The sequence below is a fragment of the Astatotilapia calliptera genome, chromosome 23 (assembly GCF_900246225.1).
Source record: "Astatotilapia calliptera chromosome 23, fAstCal1.2, whole genome shotgun sequence".
NCBI lineage: Eukaryota > Metazoa > Chordata > Actinopteri > Cichliformes > Cichlidae > Astatotilapia > Astatotilapia calliptera.
The window spans coordinates 32,052,736-32,064,947 of NC_039323.1; the positions used below are offsets into that span (position 1 = coordinate 32,052,736).

General features: G+C 41.2%; 1 protein-coding gene across 2 annotated transcripts; it reads left to right on the top strand.

The window, feature by feature from the left end:
• The first annotated feature begins 6 nt into the window (after nt 1-6).
• stradb (STE20 related adaptor beta) lies at nt 7-8,023 on the top strand. Of its 2 annotated transcripts, XM_026158551.1 has the most exons (13): nt 7-243; nt 629-721; nt 881-947; nt 1,552-1,632; nt 4,560-4,662; nt 4,754-4,875; nt 4,968-5,076; nt 5,229-5,352; nt 5,473-5,644; nt 6,784-6,888; nt 6,980-7,236; nt 7,351-7,393; nt 7,526-8,023. In XM_026158551.1, the coding sequence occupies exons 3-13, from the start codon at nt 936-938 to the stop codon at nt 7,685-7,687; spliced, it is 1,290 nt and encodes a 429-aa protein (XP_026014336.1). In that variant the 5' UTR covers nt 7-243; nt 629-721; nt 881-935; the 3' UTR covers nt 7,688-8,023. The 2 variants fall into 2 exon arrangements, with proteins under 2 accessions (XP_026014336.1, XP_026014337.1); XM_026158552.1 differs by lacking the exons at nt 7-243; nt 629-721; nt 881-947 and having other exon boundaries at nt 1,599-1,632; nt 3,134-4,662.
• The last annotated feature ends 4,189 nt before the right edge of the window (nt 8,024-12,212 follow it).

The following is a 12,212-nucleotide window of genomic DNA, read 5'->3' on the forward strand; positions in this document are numbered from 1 at the left end:
AGCCTAATGACGTCTTTATTCAGCGTCAGCAGTCTGTGTCAAATTAAAAGTCCTCTCAAAACATTTTCGCTGGGGCTTATTTTGCAGTTTGTCATTGACAGTAAAACTCGTTACTTTTCCCATAAAGTTATACAAAATGAAGGAGCGGTGTGAGCTGTAAACGCTAAGTCTTTCAGCATAGCGGGGTGTCCTTGGTGTTTTTGCTTTGTTTATGTGAAAGCGCGGAGCTGCTGTGGGGTGAAGGTAAGCTGCTCCGTTTCTTTTCTCATATAACTGCCAGGTTTTACTTTAATGCTCAACCAGCCAAATATATATATTGTATGAATGTTCTTCGCTACCAAAACAAAAGCTCCCATAAATGTCCTGATATTTAATAATTTAATATTTAATCCGTGCAACAACTAATTATCTAGCTAAAATGTGACAGTTAGCTTAACATGCATATTAATTAATGGACGACAATAGAATAATAATCATCCACTGCTTTTACTGAAATGGCTGCAGTGAATGTAACCTTGAAGTGGGGATGAGTTTGATTGCGAAATATGACATGAGGACGACCTTTAAAAAAGAAAGAAAGAAAGAACTATAAACAAAGACGTTAATAACAGAGCACTCTGTTTTCCAGGATCACCCCCAGCCCTCAGTTTTCCCCAAAGCTAAAACAGCGACTCTCCTGAACGTGGACACTCTTTCCATTTCCATCAGCTGATGCAGCCAGGTAAGCTGCAGCCTGGATGGATGAATGGCCGAGGCTGGATGTAATGCTGCTGCTGGCTGCTTTCTAGTCTAGTGGAGGTGTGGGGTGGTGGGGGGGAGATTCTCGGTGTGTCTCACATTACATTGCTGCTCTCTCTCCATCGCGATCGGTCTCCTGCAGCCTGCGAGCGGATGAATGCCCGAGTCTGTGGTTTTGCCATCGCCAAAAGGACTCCATGTCTTTCTTGGTAAGAATATCGCTCCGCATGTGGTTTTGCTTGGTTGATGCCCTCTGGTGTAGCTGAATGGGTACCTTGTTACTTGTATAGTCACGAATCAGTTGTCTCAAGCCGGTGCTGGGACATTCTGAGTTCAATCAGTCTAATGTATAGACATTCAGAAATGCATTTGGCATCAGCCGATTTCAAATCAGTTTTTTGTTAGTTTGTGAGTAACACGAGCAGTCAGCCTGTTATTATACATGTAAATCTGAGAAGGTTAGATATTAATACTGGCTACCTGTGCACATCCCTCACATCTAAATGGTGCATCTGATTATGTATGCAGCTCTTCTCTCACTCTTTTGGGACACATAAGCTGCCTCTTTGCTGCCTGTTACCATCACTCTAACTCTCTTTCTCCATTCACCATTTACGATAAAAGCCCCGGTGAGAGTGCCTCCATGGCCTCTACTTCCCCTGTGCTTGCTTCTCTGCCTCATTTCACTCTGACCCTATCCAATCCCCCGTGCTGCCTGGCAGCACATCACCCTACACTTTCCACCCCCCTCCTCCTCCTCCTCTTCCTTTAGAGCATGTCTCACATGTGCTCCTCCTCCCCCTCCTTCACTAGGACTGTTCCTGCATCTCCCACGCTCAGGTCCAGCCCATGGACATAGAGGAGCGCTATGAGGACATCAGCCACCAGTTCCTGGTCAGTAGCCAAGACTCTGTCAGCATGGAGACAGGCGTCACACTGATGCTCTTTCATCGTATTATCATTTGTCACCTGTCTGGAGCTGCTTATTACTTACTCAGTCTTGTTAAAGACAGTTTTAAAAGAGAATGAAATCATTTTAAAGATGACCTATTAATAATAATAATAATGGATACTTTATTGATCCCCATGGGGAAATTACTTGTTTTTCTCTGCATTTGACCCATTCACTCAGTGAAGCAGTGGGCAGCCCACTAAGCAGGCACCCGGGGAGCAGTGTGTAGGGACGGTACCTTGCTCAGGGGTACCTCAGGGTAGCCGTCAAGTGGATTCGAACCGCCGACCTTCCGATCATGGGGCGACCACTTTACCTACTGAGCTATCCCTGCCCCACTTATTATGACCTATCATTTTTTTCTCTTTGAAGTTTGAAATTAAAATGAAAGATTAGATTAGAAAAATTAGGTCTCAATGTAATTATCGTTGTAGAACATATATATATATATATATATATATATATATATATATATATATGTGTATATATATATATATATATATATATATATATATATATATATATATATATATATATATATATATATATACATATATATATATATATATATATATATATATATATATATATATATATATATATATATATATATATATATATATATATATATATATATATATAACAGGTTGCTTTAGGACTACATTAATATGTTTAGACTGACTAGACCTGCAGAACGGTACAAGTGTGCAGTACAAGTCCCTACACCACATTATACAACACTTCAAATATTTGTATACCAAGCTAGTAATTATGCCAATTATAACAGCCTAAATTTACATATGATTGACTTAAATTTTTATTCAGCATTTACAGCAGTCTGAAGATTTGTGCCTCCTAGACGGCCAAAAATACACTGATAAGTGTGCATGCACTCACCACATTATTAGAAACTTCATTAGACCGTATTTAATGTGGTCATTCATTGGTGAATCAATATGTAGCTTAATAGGTTCCCTTTAATTCTAATAATAATACCTGAGGCTCCAATAAATTAGCATCCTACGATTCCCATGATGCAACTTTTTTTTCTTACATTTTGAATGCTCTGCTATATTATACCCTCAGGTTTTGGGGCGTTACTATGACATCATCAGACTTTACTCCAAAGCTCCTTCCCCACCCCTTCACCAAAAACATTAAAATTTTCCAGTCTAGATGCTTTCTTCTATATTGAGTACTTTATATTTAATATATACATTATTAGCAACTTAATAATAATTATGAATGTACAGCTAATGTGTGATATCACTTCCTCTTGCTGATGCAGAGTAAATCCTGGGGTGGAGTGTGTATCCCTGAAATCCATCCAAGACATACACAAGTGTCTCTGTGAAACAGACATCCCCAGAAAGCCTCTGCATCACTAATACTCCCAAGCATCCTCCCCTCACTCCCTCCCCTTTGTTCCTCTCTGTGTTACAGCGCCACCTGCTGGCAGCCACCTCACACAGTGTGGAGCAAAATAGAAACCCAATGTCACTGTGACACTTCATCTCCTTTGAGGTTGTAGCTGGAGAAGATTGTAGGGTTAAGTGGCAGCTGGTGGCTCAACAAATGGAGGAGGATAGGAGGAAATCCTGCCCATTGGTATTATTTTACATTAGCTGCTTGCTTCCAGTTTGTGAACACAACTGGAACAATTTCAGTGCAGTCAGTACAGAAATTAGTGGGAAAATGTTCAGTGAACACATCGGTGGTGTGTTCACGGTAAACATATTTGAGACTCGTCAAATATGTAAATGAATGTTTCCTTCTGCTCTGGGCTCGACTGCATTCCTTTTAAAACCTTACAGATATTTAGTTGTATGCAAAGATGGGATTGCTTGAATCAGGCAATCGTTGCATTTAATTTACATTTAAATGAAATAATTAGGAAAAAGTGAAAATAACAGAATAATGATGATTCTTTTTTGCAGAAGAGATGCTTTCAAATATTACAAAGTAATGAATGTTGTAAATTGTGAAGACTGACTTTGATTTGCTCTATTTTTTCAAAGCAATTGTTGCATTTTTTACTACACAACATGTACTTGATGTCTTTAGCTGTGGTGTTCCAGGATAAACCATTGTTCCGTCCCTGCTGACCTCATACACTTCTGTTGTTATTCAGAGACTTTACACCCTCGGGCCTTATTTATCTTCTCTCGCATAGCTGTTTAGGCATGCTAGTATCAACAAAGGTAGATTTTATTCAGTGCTTAAACTCTGATGTCATCTGAAACAGAACAGACATACTTCCAGGGATTCCTCTCTTTAGTATTTTAGTCTGCTGTTTTTTGTATATTGATGGACTATCACAGTGATTTAAATACCTTAGATATGAAGAGACACTCAAAGTCAGACTCTTCAGGATAAAATGGTTCGGTCAAAAAGCTTTTTAGTCTTTCCATCAGGCTTGTTCCACATTTCAGCACCAACACTGCTTCATAAGCACCAGAGAACAGGATACAGTCTGTGTCGATTACATGTCCGTAAGGTTAATAAGACTCGCAAGTTTATAAAATCTTCTACAAACTAATTTTGTTAGCAACATATACACATTTGTGCTTATAAACACTAATGATTTATTTGGGGAATTTGTGTATTGCATGACTTTTCTTAACCTCTTAAATACATAGTGGCACCTCTGCACTATTTGAAAAGCCATTTGCCAAAAAAAACCTTAGACTTTGCACGAGTTATGACAGAAACAGCATATAGTGTTGAGAGTGAGGAGCCAAATATGAAGACAGTCAGGACTGATGAAGGTCGCAGATGATTTCCTGTACATTTTAATCTGTGTATGCTCTCTCCTGAATCATGTTTGTTTTCTGTTCTGCTGGCCTTGTTTGTGTGTACGTCTCTGCAGAGCTGTGACGGTTCTGAGTACACTCTGCAGGGCCCAGCGGGTGGCGATGACATCACAGGGTTGTCGGCCGAGCCGGCCCACTACCAGCTACTGTCAGAGCTGGGTAAGGACACACATCCAAGCATAAAAATGAGTTAAAGATCTTTAAAAAAATTGCAGTGCAATTCACTTCATGCCAACTCACCGTGTCACAGGACGGGGCTTCAATAATCTGAGCCAGGTGAACATGGCTCGCCACATCCCTACTGGCCAGCTGGTGGCCGTCAAACAGACCAACCTGGACGAGTGCACCGAGGAGGAGCTTCTGCAGCTCATGGTGATTGCAGCCCTACATGCTGTCATGTATTTGAGATATACGCGGTTGTACACGTGTCTTTATCCACTGGATATTTCTATATTAAATCCCAGAATGAGGTACTGCTGTCCCGTCTCTTCCGTCACCCCAACCTGCTGACTTCTCGCCTGGTTTTCAGCTCCTGCTGCCAGCTGTGGGTCCTGACACCGCTCATGGCCTACGGTCAGCCACAACCACACATCCACCGCTTTTTATCCTAATGTAGAAGCTTTCATGGCTTTTTTTATTTTTCCTGTGCTGTGATTTTTATAATTCTAGCACTAGCTCCATAATTAGCTGTTCGACTGGTCTCTTCCCTCTGCTTTGCTGTGCAGGTTCTGCAGATACTTTACTGAGGACATATTTCCCAGATGGAATGAGTGAATCCTTGATAGCGTACCTGCTGTACGGTGTGCTCAAAGCATTGGAATACCTGCACCGGATGGGCTACATTCACCGGTCAGTGGAATGTACAAGACACTATAAAGCTAAACTATAAGACAACATATGTGTTAGAAGGGGAAGAGTATTTGTATCTTTTGTAATGTGTATTTTTTACACCTGTATCTGTCCTCTCAGAGGGGTGAAGGCCAGTCATATCTTGCTGTCAGGGGAGGGGCGTGTTTACCTCTCAGGGCTCCACAGTGTTTACAGTATGATGCGTGAGGGCAAGAGGATGAGGACCGTGTTTGACATGCCCCACCACAGCCCGGCACTGCTGCCCTGGCTCAGCCCTGAACTACTGCGACAGGTCGGTGTCATGCTTCCCCTTCAAAGTGAATTCTGCACATCCCCAGCTCCCCAGATTTTTGCTCTGCCATACCTTGCATGATTCATACTTTAAAATAATTCAATAGTCAGTGAGACTATCTCATGTCTCTATGTTGGTGTTGTTAAACGTTGCATCTGACCAATACGATTGTATGGAGCCTTTGTTTATAGAAAATTCTCTTCTGGAACAAATGATTTCTGGTGTTTTCTTTATTAGTTTATACAATATGATACAAATATTATCAAGTTAGGTTCCTGTTAGCCAAATTTAGGTTATTCATGTAGGTTTGCTAATGATGGCTTTTCAATTCAGTTCAATTTTATTTATACAGTGCCAACTTACAACAACAGTCACCTCAGGGCGCTTTATATTGTAAGGTAGACCCTACAATAATACATAGAGAGAAAAACCGATCATATGACCCCCTATGAGCAAGCACTTTGGCGACAGTGGGAAGGAAAAACTTTTAACAGGAAGAAACCTCCAGCAGAACCAGGCTCAGGGAGGGGCAGGGCCATCTGCCACGAGCGGTTGGGTTTTTAATAGCATTAGCTAACTTCTTGGCTAATCCTAACTGAATAGTCAGACAACATGATTGGTCAGTTAAAATGACCAATGATGATGCAGAAACAACACCAACACAAGGATATCAGATCTTACTAGTGCAGCACTTTGGGAAGACTGTAAACATATGTTTTATTAGCTAAAATTTGCAGATGTTCCCTAGGACAGGTGAGCATGCCACTTCATCAGTGAGTTCCTCGCTTGTTTTCTAAACACCAAGATAGTCCAGTGGTCAAAGTCAAAGTGGCTACATATAAAGTCCCCACAACAATAGCCAAACAAACATGTATGTGTGTGTAAGAGGGCTCCTCACCCTACACACATGCTCTTTTTTTAATTCCATCTCCATTTAAGCCGAGTTTTGTTCTATTGGCTGATCAGTAGGATGGTTGAAGGTTCTGTGCTAGATGACAGTATTTAGAGGACCAAATACTGGATCAAAAACATCATCAAAAATTATGTTTGTTTGTTTTTTCTTTCGCTTTTGTTTTGTTTGTTTTTTTAACTAAAATTTAGCCTGTTATACGTCTCCTCTTTGGTGTTGTCCTCAGTAGGACCTGCACGGTTATGGAGTCAAGTCAGACATCTACAGTTTGGGCATTGTGGCCTGTGAGCTAGTCAGCGGCAGGGTGCCTTTCCAGGACATGCCACCCACTCAGGTAATCAGCTATACCCAAACTGCTCTAGAAGAATGTGTAGCTACACATCGTTGTCTATAGTTTGTGTCAGTGTGTGAATCTTGCCACTCAGATGCTGCTTCAGAAGCTGCGCGGTTCCCACTGCTGCCTGCTGGACGTGGCTCCCTTCCCGCTTGGAGAGCTGGGGGGTTTGAAGGTGTCGCGCTCTGGGGTGGACTCCGGCATTGGGGAGAGTGTGGCCACGGGGAGCCTGACGCACAGCACCACTGCTCCTCCAACGGACCGACCTCAAAGCCCCGGACCCAAAAACCACTCTGCCACCCTCCACAACCTGGTCCAGCTGTGTCTGCAGCAGCAGCCTGAGCGCAGGTGATTTCAGTGAAGCAGCAGTCAGATGGAATTAAAAAGAAATACAACCACATTCACCTACAGCACAGACACACAGACTTTAATGCTGGTGTTGGTTCTGTTTGTCTTCCAAAGGCCATCAGCATCTGAGCTGCTGACCCACGCCTTCTTCAAGCAGGTGGGTTCCTTCAGTTGGACGTCTTCTTTGAAGGCAAAACTCCAAAAACAGAACAAAGGCAATAAATTTAAAAGAGTAGGCTTTTATTTTGAAAACTTTATGTTTGAGCAGGGACTTTCTGTTCTGTTACAGGTGAAGAGGCACACCAGTGACTCCTTCCTCAGTCTCATGTACCCAGCAGTGCCCCTCGCCAGTCCTGAGGACCCTCCAGTATCCAGCCCCCCCACCCCTTCCTGTCACACTCCAGCGTCAGCCACCGCCGACTCCACTGAGGCCGTTTGGGATTTCTCCTAACTGCAGCATCTACACTTCCATTGACTAGCAAGCCAAACACAAGACAATCAAAGAAAAGCAATGAGGCCAAATTCTACTGTGCTTTTAATTTTTATTATTAACCCAACTCTCTGAGCCTTTTTAAATTGTTTTTGTAGCTTTTTTTTATGCTTTTTGAAGGCGACTTTTTGGGTCACAGAGTGGTGAGGCAATTGTGAAAGTGCTGGAACAAAGAAGCTGCTCTGATTTTATAGTAACGATAATAATGGGCCGTCAGCGAGCGAAAGGAATAAGAAAAAAACAAGTTGCTTGCTAATAATCACACACTTCCTCTGAGATAAAAGCCCCCCCTGTTAACAGTTGTGCATATGTTTGTGAGCATTTTGTTGTTTTTAAAATGTTATATCCATGTTTGCATTTTTTCTTTCAGGTGGGTGACTCTGGTACAACCAAGAAGTTATTTCTTAATAGTAACCACTTTTTGTAAGATATCATGTTTGTGTTGAATTTTCTTTAAAGTGGACCTATTATGCTCTTTTACAGCTCCATAGAGTTCCACTGCATGATTCACAGTTCAAAGTCTCCCTTATTTGTCTCATCCTGGGCTTTTGTGCTACTCCTCTGTTCATGTTGTGTCTACAATTGACCATTTCCATTCTACTTAAGCCTATTTTGTTCTGACTGGCTGCCCTTCGTTAACTCCTCTGTGTTCACAACCTGGGATGACGGTATTACTTTAACATGATACAAATCCAAGAATAGAAAAAAACAAAATAGGTCCACTTTAAGGCACTGTGTTTTTAGACTGTGAATAGTGAAAGGTACACTACGTGAGATTTAAACATATGTGCATATATATTCATCTGTGTTAGAAATGTTCAAGTTTTCTTCAGTGACAAAGTAAGGCAGTAGAAGTTGCCTTTATACTCATGCAAACAGAAACTGCTGATATCTAATCCGGCAAGCTTTTAACGGTTGTTTTGCCAAAGCGTAAAAAATACTGTACAGCCAAAAAAAGATTAGTCTGCATACCAGTTAGCTTGCCTGCAGCGAGCTAGTTTGTTTCATGGCAACTCTTTATTAAATGTTTTGTTGACACCAAATTTTAAGAAAAGTTCTTAAATTGAGGCCTTGGTTATTCCCTATATATATATATATATATTTTTTTTTTTTTATATATTCAAAAATTAAACTCTTTGGTTTTACCACAGGTTACATTGTTTAAAGAGCAGAACAACAAAACAACACATCCACAATCAGCTGTGTAAATACATTCCTGCTGTAGGCTTGAACATATATGCACATAGAGTTCCTGTATAGTATCCTTAAAACCTGTCATAAATCGGGAGGGGAAGGGGGGGGGACTGTGCTATGAACAATAGAATACATGAGCAATAGAATATATCTAGTGTTCCATGTAGTAGTTAGAAGCCACAGGTAGAAATAGAAAAACAAAGTTTCCTGTCCCAATCATGGAAAGAAGATTTCTACTGTGCTCTATGACCACTTCTCCAATAATGCCTTTCTGTTTTACTGAACCGTGCATTTAGAATACAGTGATCTCTCTGTAACTGTGATTAAGTGTACTGTGTATGAAAACTGTGACTTACAGTACATATCAAATATGGTAGCTGTATGAGCCTTATATATACATGTGTTATAAAATGATACCGAATGTTTTGCCAACTTGTGGTCATAAATCTTTTTGCAGTTTTTGTCTTTTGGTGGTGTGATGGTTGGCACTGTTGCCTCACAGCAACAAGGTCCCAGGTGGGTCAAACCTACCAGCTGCGGCCTTTCTGTGTGGAGTCTGCATGTTCTCCCTGTGCCTGCATGGCTTTCTTTTAGTACTCCAGCTTCTTTCCACAGTCCAAAGACATGCATCTTAGGTTAAGTGGTGATTATAAAATATGTTATGTGTATGTTAGGTAGATAAAGTGCTTTAAGTCATAGAATAAAGCACTGTATGAATGTATGGTGAATGCGACACTCTGAATGTGAGTACGCTGCATTACGTTGTGAGAGACATATTTAATACTAACAAATAAATTTAGATGGTTATTTTTCAAACTTCAAGAAAATTGAGTAGCAAAGTGGTCTGTTATTATATGCAATGCTCTCTCAAAGTTAGGTAGGTACTAGAGGGAACTCCAACAGGTCTCATAGATGTTCTGCTGATCATCTTGGAGGGACGCTTGGCAAGTGTGAGGAGAAAGGACTCCCTTTTAACAGGAAGAGACTCCCAGCAATGCACAAGCTACAGAAGTCTGTGAAGGTTCTCAGTCATCCAGGTCATCGTAGTCAAAGGAGCTTGCAAAGAAAAGCGTCTGGACTTCTTTAAGTTACTTGAAGACGTTTCACCTCTCATCCGAGAAGCTTCTTCAGTTCTAAGGTCAAATGGTGGAGAGTCCCAGATATAAACCTAGTGGGAGTATCCCCCCTGCTACAGAAGTAAGAAGCAAACGCAAAGCAGGAGATGAAGCATGGCTGAATATGTTTCCAAACCAACTTCATTCTAAGCCAAAGACTAGAAAATATGGTGAAGCATATCTTCCCTTTGGCTTCACCTGCACACAAGTGCCAAGGTAGGTCTCCCCTGCAGAATTGGTTTTCCCTTCATCGGGAGAAGCACTGGGCTGTTCAAATCACGGACAAACAGTATCCCACATTCTTGATTTTTAGTTCACAAACACTTGTTGTAATGACTAACTACTCCTGACATATCAGGCTGATCCTGCCACGATTTGTTCCCTCGCTTCAAATCAGGGACAAACATTATCCCACAGTTGTTTGTTTTTAAACCCATCTTGCACAGAGAGGCATTTTTTGAAAAATGTATTATAGCAATGTTGAATATTATTACACAGGAAAAAAACAACTACGCTTAAAATAATTACACCGTGACGCCTCTGCCTTTCTAAATGGAGGGACAGTAACTGCGTGTGTATATGTAAGTGTGTAAAACCTGCAGATAGTCAGATTAACAGTAACAGTATTTCGTCTCTATCTGCCATTCTGCAATTCATCTCATGTAAACAATAACGTGGCGCACAGCGTGACGTGAAAAAAGAAGGCACATACCTTTGGTGACCAACTCTGTATTCCTCGTCCACGTGAAGTTTTTAAAAAAATCTCCGTTTTCGGTGATTGGAAACGCCGTTTACGTGTGGACGAAACAGCTGCGTTTTCAAAAATACCCGTGTAGGTGTGGACGTAGCGTAAAAGAGTTAGTAGTTTACTTTCTTACTGCCTGTAATTTATTGCAGATTACTTGTATTTGCTTAATTGTTTGCTAAATGTTTAAGTTGTGAAATAAACCGCAATGGAGCAAAATATGGGTGTGTGTGGTTGGAGGATGTGTTTGTGCGTGTGCGTGCGCACGGGGGGGGGCGAACATTTTTATTGTAAAACAAAGGGGGGCCTAGCAAAAAAAGTTTGGGAACCACTGTATTAAGCAAATCTGTCCACAGGATCCATTTTTCCATTCCAACCTCTCCACCACCACGGGCAAGCACAAAGGGCTGTCAAAGGATGTCAAGGCCGAGATTGTAGTTCTCCACAAGGCTGGAATGGGCTACAAGACCATCAGCAAGAAGCTTGGTGGGAAGATGATCAGTGGTCAGACAAAACCAAAATGCTTGGAGGAAGCAAAATGGTGACTATGATTCAAGAAACACCATTCCCACAGTCAAGCACGGAAATGGAAATATTATGCTTTGTGGCTGTTTTTCTTCTAAGGGTACAGTACAGCTTCAATCCATTGAGGGAAAAATGGACGGACCCATGTACTCTTTAATCTTGGATGAATACCTCCTTCCCTCAGCCAGCATGACAATGACCTAAAACATACCTCCAAGGCCACAAAGGAGTGGCTAAAGAAGCACATTAGGGTCATGGAGTGGCCTCAGGCCTGACCTCAGTCATGCAGAATTTTCTGTGGAGAGAGCCAAAGCTTTAAGTTTATGACAGCCAGGAAACCTAAAGGATTTAGAGAGTTTCTGGAAAGAGGAGTGGGCCAAAATCCCTCATGAGATGTGTCCAAACATGGCGACCAACTACAAGAAACGTCTTAGAGTTGTGCTTGCTAACAAGGATTTCTCCTCCAATAATAACTCATTTTTGCTTGGGTAGCCAATACTTATTTCACTCATTAACCCCCCACGACGCATTTAAGTGACAGAAGGAACATCAATTATTATTGCTATTACTACTATTACTATTATTATTATTATTAGTAGTAGTAGTAGTAGTAGTAGCGGCAATATTAATTCTTTCTGCATATGACCATTTCTAGAGGTCTGAAAATTGTAGTTTTTCTCTGCTCCACTGGGCGGCAATAGAATATCAAAACAAACAGACCGTAACCCAACCCCTAGCAACCACGTAGGTCCACATCGACAACGTAAGTGAGTGAAAACTGTCGCAAATACTCTGAATAGTGTCATATACATCAGAAGCATATTTCGTCACTGTTTAACAGCTTCATTTTTAAACGATAAGTAAAAAAAAACACACCCTTGCCTTCATGAACGCCTTCGAGTGGCTC

Bases quoted from the DNA above. Each gene is read 5' to 3' on its own strand.
- stradb (XM_026158551.1), top strand. The intron at 4,663-4,753 runs GTAAGGACACAC...ACCGTGTCACAG, and splicing joins CCAGCTACTGTCAGAGCTGG to GACGGGGCTTCAATAATCTG. The intron at 5,077-5,228 runs GTCAGCCACAAC...TTTGCTGTGCAG, and splicing joins GACACCGCTCATGGCCTACG to GTTCTGCAGATACTTTACTG.